General features: G+C 41.9%; 1 protein-coding gene across 1 annotated transcript; it reads right to left on the reverse strand.

Moving 5' to 3' along the window:
• Positions 1–4,240: 4,240 nt before the first annotated feature.
• Positions 4,241–5,731, reverse strand: LOC308082101 (potassium voltage-gated channel subfamily A member 2; the record flags this gene model as incomplete). Its single annotated transcript, XM_080423717.1, has 1 exon — positions 4,241–5,731. One exon carries the CDS (start codon positions 5,729–5,731, stop codon positions 4,241–4,243), a length of 1,491 nt encoding a protein of 496 aa, XP_080279843.1.
• Positions 5,732–6,020: the final 289 nt, after the last annotated feature.

Raw genomic sequence — 6,020 nt, forward strand, 5'->3', positions numbered from 1 at the left:
AAATGTCTTTATATACACATTATTTCCCTCTCATTTCATTTCATTTCATAGAAAGAAAATCCATTATCCACTGTACCAAGTTAAGTTGATAGAAGTTTTCAGGCCTCCTTGATATGGAGGAGGATTTTGTAACTGTACATATTATTTCAGTGGAAGCCAGACTACCAGGCCCTTAAATCAAATAATGAGTAACATCTCTTCACCAAACACACACATGCATACAAATTGCATATTGATCAACTCATCACCTTACATGAGTCTATCTTTCATTTGAAAATAGAAAATATACGTACATGTGTATGACTATCACATGTTAGATGTGTCTTAGTGATAGCAAGTGGGACATGACTATTAAGAGCTGCCCACATCAAGAATGATAACTATAACCATAAATGCATGGTTTTAAAAACAGTTCTAACTGAAGTGGATGGCAGAGTAAAGAGAGAACTATAACAGCAACGGCAGTGGTGAACAATATAGTTAGGATCACTTTCAGAGCGATAGAAACACTGACAGCCAATCAAAATCGAACAGAATTTACAGGGTGTGATGTTCAACACATCTCACGTTTACAGAATTGTATTGTTCACAAGTGTGGATGCTCACAACATTACCGTTATGGTTATCTTTATAGTTATCATCACGGTGTGGTTGGCCCTTTTTTTCTCACAGTACAATTCCAACATACTGTAACCATGAAATTTGGAGAGATCGTAGAGATATTCGATGCACATACAGTATGTGTCAGCACATCTTACAGCAAATCAACCAGAACAGCAACTCTATTTGTCAATGTTCAATGTATTGACTTGTTTTGCTGAACTAGGCTACTCTAGGCAATTCTCGGGGTCAACAAGTAATTGGTGCCAAGTGAAACATAAAATGATTATGATTTGATTCCTCCGTTTTCTGCTCTTTCAGTCGACTAATTTTCTCTGCATAGATTTCTCAGCGTATTCACTGTTGGGGACCCTTTTTATGGTGAGAATCTGCTGGTGGGTCCCTGAAACCATGAGAGTTGTTCTTTCTTTCTTTTCTTTTTAGAAGCTGTGGTGCTCCTTAAAAAGCAATTTAAGTTGTCTCTGTATTATGCATTGAATATAAAAGTTTAGTGATGTAAATCTGCAAGCACAACAATAAGAAATTACACCGCTTGTGCTTATTATAGGAGGAACAATTGTTGACTTTCAACTATTTCAAATAAGGTGTGTTCCAAAATGAGCTGCTACAGTAAAATGTTCTGTGTTGATGTGCCCAATTCCAAACATAACAGATTCAACATGCTCTCTGCCAATGTGTGTCATGAATTTCTGTCCATTGTAAAAAATACATACATAAATCAATAAATAAATCAATAAATGAAAACAATAAAAGAATAAATACAATTAAATGGGGGGAAAAGTAAGTCGAGTGAATTAAAATGCATTTGCATGCATAGACAATTAAATATTTTTGGTTTAACCTAAATACACTGGCATGCAGGTGGTTGCACATTGTTGCATAGATGCAGCTGTACAACCAGGCTAAGACACTGACATTCAGTGGTGGGTTCACTCTCTCACATACATACACGCTCGCGCGCACACACACACACACACACACACACACACACACACACACACACACATGCATGCACAGAAAATGTAAACTACTACACAGTTGTGCACCTGCATTTTATGGTAATAAAGATCTGTGTCGGACAGTGTGGAGGTCTACTGGTGGTGCTGTGAGGTGAGAGATAATTTAGAACATCTCCTCACCCATAAACACACAATACCCTCTGTCATAATATCACCAGCTCTACAAAAATGTTGAATATTGCTAAAAATGCTCTTGAAAGATTATCCAGACTCTACATATGCAGGGTTCCAGCCCCTTATAACTGCCAAGGTTTTTCTCCATTCCAACTTCTTCAGTTTCTCTTGAGTTATAAGTGATATGTTGCTTGAGCTTATTTACTGAAATTCTCTAGAATTCTTTCAAAAACATTTGATGGGGCAGATGGCTTGGACAGAGACTACTCGAGAAGCCTCATTGTAGTCATTTAAATGAGGCATCCTGAGTACATAATGGCAGCAGTTAAAGAACCCCAAACTATAATCTACGGGGTGAATTTCTCATAATGAAGTCAAGTAAAATCAAGCCAGTACATAGTGTTCACTTCGACAGTTGCTACAGATCCTCCCCTGAACAACCACCTTTCTGATTACTTAAGACATCAATGAAACGATAAAGAAAGGCAGGAGCTTCATTGGCATCAAGTAAGAGTCTAGCTAATATTGGCTATGCAATGGCTAAAAAGTCACCTCCATATCGACCCAAATGCCTTTGACTATTACTTTGACAGGGCTGAGAGAATGTTTGATTCTCTGCTGGATGCTAGCCTGGAACTAGACCCTGAATTACATTTCATGCCAACTTTTACAACTCTCTTTCCAAATCAGGCACTGGCTCCTAATTTAAAACAAGAGTGAAATTCTGGCTAGTAAGACTGTGCTTTTGGCACTCTGTCTGGAATAGTCTCTACAGGAATAGTGCTCTGAACAAACAAGATTTATAATTTTCATTAAAAAACAACAAGAAAAAAAACATGGCAATGATCTGCGTATATTGTGTTAAGAATTTCCCTTCCTCTTATTGGTTAAACATTGTTTTTTTATATCAGGTTAAAGTATGTGTATACTGTATATAATATTGAAATAAATATTATCTACATTATTAACTGTAGATTTCCTTTTTTTGTTTCAGAGGCTTTTTCTTATTTGACCTTAAATGCATGCGTCTAGGAATGTTCTGAGGTCATGCAACACTAGGAGAGCAGCGTAAACCCATCTTGATAAAGGCAGTAGAGGGGAAGTGTTATTCTATACAAGTCTTTAAAAGTACTCTTTTTCGATTGCGAGCACATTATCGTATAACAGCCGCAGAAGACAGCAGTGCAAGTCTATTTCGGTCTGTAACTGAGATCAATGTTAAATAACTACAGTATGAGTTAAGCATTTACCTGTAATCACAGCTCAGCTGCAATAGTTCTACATGTCAGCAACCTGGCAAATGACGTTAACAGCAATGACCTCTACATGGAATGTTGTGATAACACCACATCCTACAATTAAGTGGATGAATGGGGAATACAATTATCCCCTAGGAAATCCAGTAACAAACAATCAACATATCTTACGGTCCTTGTAAGACCCTAGGCATCCTTTTAGACTGTGATGGATTCAAGATTTTAAGGGCAGTGTACCGACAGACACTCTACAGTGGTGTGCTGAAGCAAATGGCAGTCATGGGACAAGTGTAAATTCTCATTCAGTTAAGAACTTCATGCAATAATCTACATTTACCACTTACAGTATCTAATAGCTATGAAACTACAGTTATCTGTTCACTCACATTTATACCTACCTATCTATGTTAGTAAGTATGTGTGAAAACCATGAGTGAAAGAATTAAATAAACAGGAAGAAACATTCACGTTGTCCTCAAAGCTCTGAAAGAAGAACGGTTTAGTGTAAATGAAGGGGGACAAGCTTGCATTGCAGTACATAATCCATGTAAGATCAAAGCACAGATAAGTCTTGGGCCATTCTCAGTCATTCATCAGATACTGATGTCTACTGGGAGTAAAAGGTATCAAACCATACGCTTAGCGCTGATGGCTGTAATTCTTCATCCATCTCGTCTCTAGCAGGCTAGTTGACCACAGGCCAAAGCAGGGGTGTGGTCTTGCTTCATAGGCACACACGTCCGTTCATCTTTAAGTTGATTAGCACAAAACAGAATCATTGGCTCCAAGAAGCAGCATATGTACATGTAGCACGCAATAGGGCTCTTCAGAAGTGCAGGGGAGAGTAGTGGGATATGGAATAAGCAGTTTGTTTTTGTTTTTAGTTTTTCTCTAGAAGCAGAAAAAATAATCAGCTAGTATGTTTCTCCCATTTTCTTTTCATTAAACTTAATGTGGACTACTGTTGGCTTACAATATTGGTTTTAAACAACCACACAGAAAAGCCAACTCCATGCAAAAAAAAGGACATTTAGACTTAATAGAATTAGTGAGTTGCCAGGGGTTTTAAAGGGTAACTTGGGAAGCGGGTGGTGGGATGGTAGGGGGTGTGAGCATAGGTCTCTAAAAAAAACGTTCTGGATTCTATTGCCTTGATATTCCAGCAGATATAGATATATAACGCCCAGTTGCTCACGTGATGGGGAGCAAAACAGCAACCAGAGCAGATGACTACACATCTGTCAGCATTTTGGTGATGTTCACATAGTTTGTGTTGGCCAGCGTGCAGTTGGCTGTCTTAAGGGTCTCTTCCTGTAAGTCCTCGTTGCTGTTGTTCACAGCCTCCTGGATCTCCATATAGTCTGATTTGCTGATGGTGGAGCCGCTCCGGCTCTTCTTGAGCTCCTCTGCAGAGTCAGCCTTGGGGACCTGCAGATACTGAGCTTGCTCTTCGCCCTCCGTCTCACGGTGATAGAAGTAGTTGAAGTTGGAGACGATGACAGGTACAGGCAAGGCGATGGTCAGCACACCCGCGATGGCGCAGAGGGAGCCCACAATCTTGCCGCCAATGGTGGTCGGCACCATGTCACCGTAGCCCACCGTCGTCATGGACACCACAGCCCACCAGAAGGCATCTGGGATGCTTTCAAATTGTGATTCAGGTTCATCTGCCTCAGCGAAGTAGACCGCACTAGAGAACAAGATAACCCCGATGAAGAGGAAGAATATGAGCAGGCCAAGCTCCCTCATACTGGCTTTAAGGGTCTGGCCCAGGATCTGAAGCCCCTTGGAGTGACGTGAGAGCTTGAAGATCCTAAACACTCTGACCAAACGGATGACCCTGAGAATGGCTAAGGACATGGCTTGTTGGCCTGCTTGGCCATCCTCTGGCTTCTCAGCGAGCTCTGTGCCAAGAGTTATGAAGTATGGGATGATAGCGACGATGTCAATATTGTTCATCATGTTGCCAAAAAAGCCTGATTTGCTAGGGCAGGCAAATAAGCGCACCAGGAACTCAAAGGAGAACCATATAATGCAAAGAGTCTCTAGGATAAAGAAGGGGTCTGTGAAGTAGGTGGAAGTGTAGGTGATAATAGTGGTGTTGGTTTCAGGATTAAATACAGCTGTGTGAGACTTGTGCATGTCGTCTTCGTCATTGCGGAAAATGGGAAGTGTCTCCAAACAGAAACTGACAATGGATATGAGAATGACCATGACAGAAATGATGGCAATAATCCTAGCAGGACCTGAGCTCTCTGGGTACTCAAAAAGCAGCCACACCTGTCTTTGAAACTCGTTGTCAGGGAGGGGCCTCTCTTCCTCCTTGACGAAACCCTCATCCTCTCTAAAAATTTCGATGGCCTCCGCCCCAAGATCGTAGAAACGGATCTCCTCCGAGAAAATATCGAGTGTAACGCTAGCCGGCCTCCTTAGCCGGCCCCCTGATTGGTAGTAGTACAATATGGCGTCAAAGCTTGGCCTGTTCCTGTCAAAGAAGTACTCATTCCTCAGTGGGTCGAAGTACCGCATCCTCTTTTTGGGGTCCCCCAACAAGGTCTCTGGGAACTGGGAGAGGGTCTTGAGCTGCGTCTCGAAGAGTAACCCCGAAATGTTGATAACCACCCTCTCACAGCACTCATGGTCAGCCTCCGGGTCGTAGTCCTGGATTTGCCCCGGTTGTGCGGCCGCCTCGTCTGAGGGGTCGCCAGTGGCAACAGTCATTCTGCAGGGAGAGGGGGCCTGCACTTTTCAGTGGGTCAGGGTCCTGCAGCCTGGAAAGCTGCAGGGTGGGTCCAGGAGAGGGGAGGGGGCTCAACGCCGTAAAGACCCGACGGCCACAGGATGCAACCTAGGATCTGGCTGTATGTAAGACAGACAGACAAAACGCAGACAACAAGGTCAGGTACATCTGAGACACATTCAAAACTCTGGTACTGCATTAGTTTATAAAACAAAATCTCAGAAATGTGCCTGAAGAGAAACAAATTGGGAATACGCTAATAACAATGGC

Source organism: Gymnoscopelus braueri (genome assembly GCF_963280865.1).
Source record: "Gymnoscopelus braueri genome assembly, chromosome: 3".
In the NCBI taxonomy this organism is placed as follows: Eukaryota; Metazoa; Chordata; class Actinopteri; order Myctophiformes; family Myctophidae; genus Gymnoscopelus; species Gymnoscopelus braueri.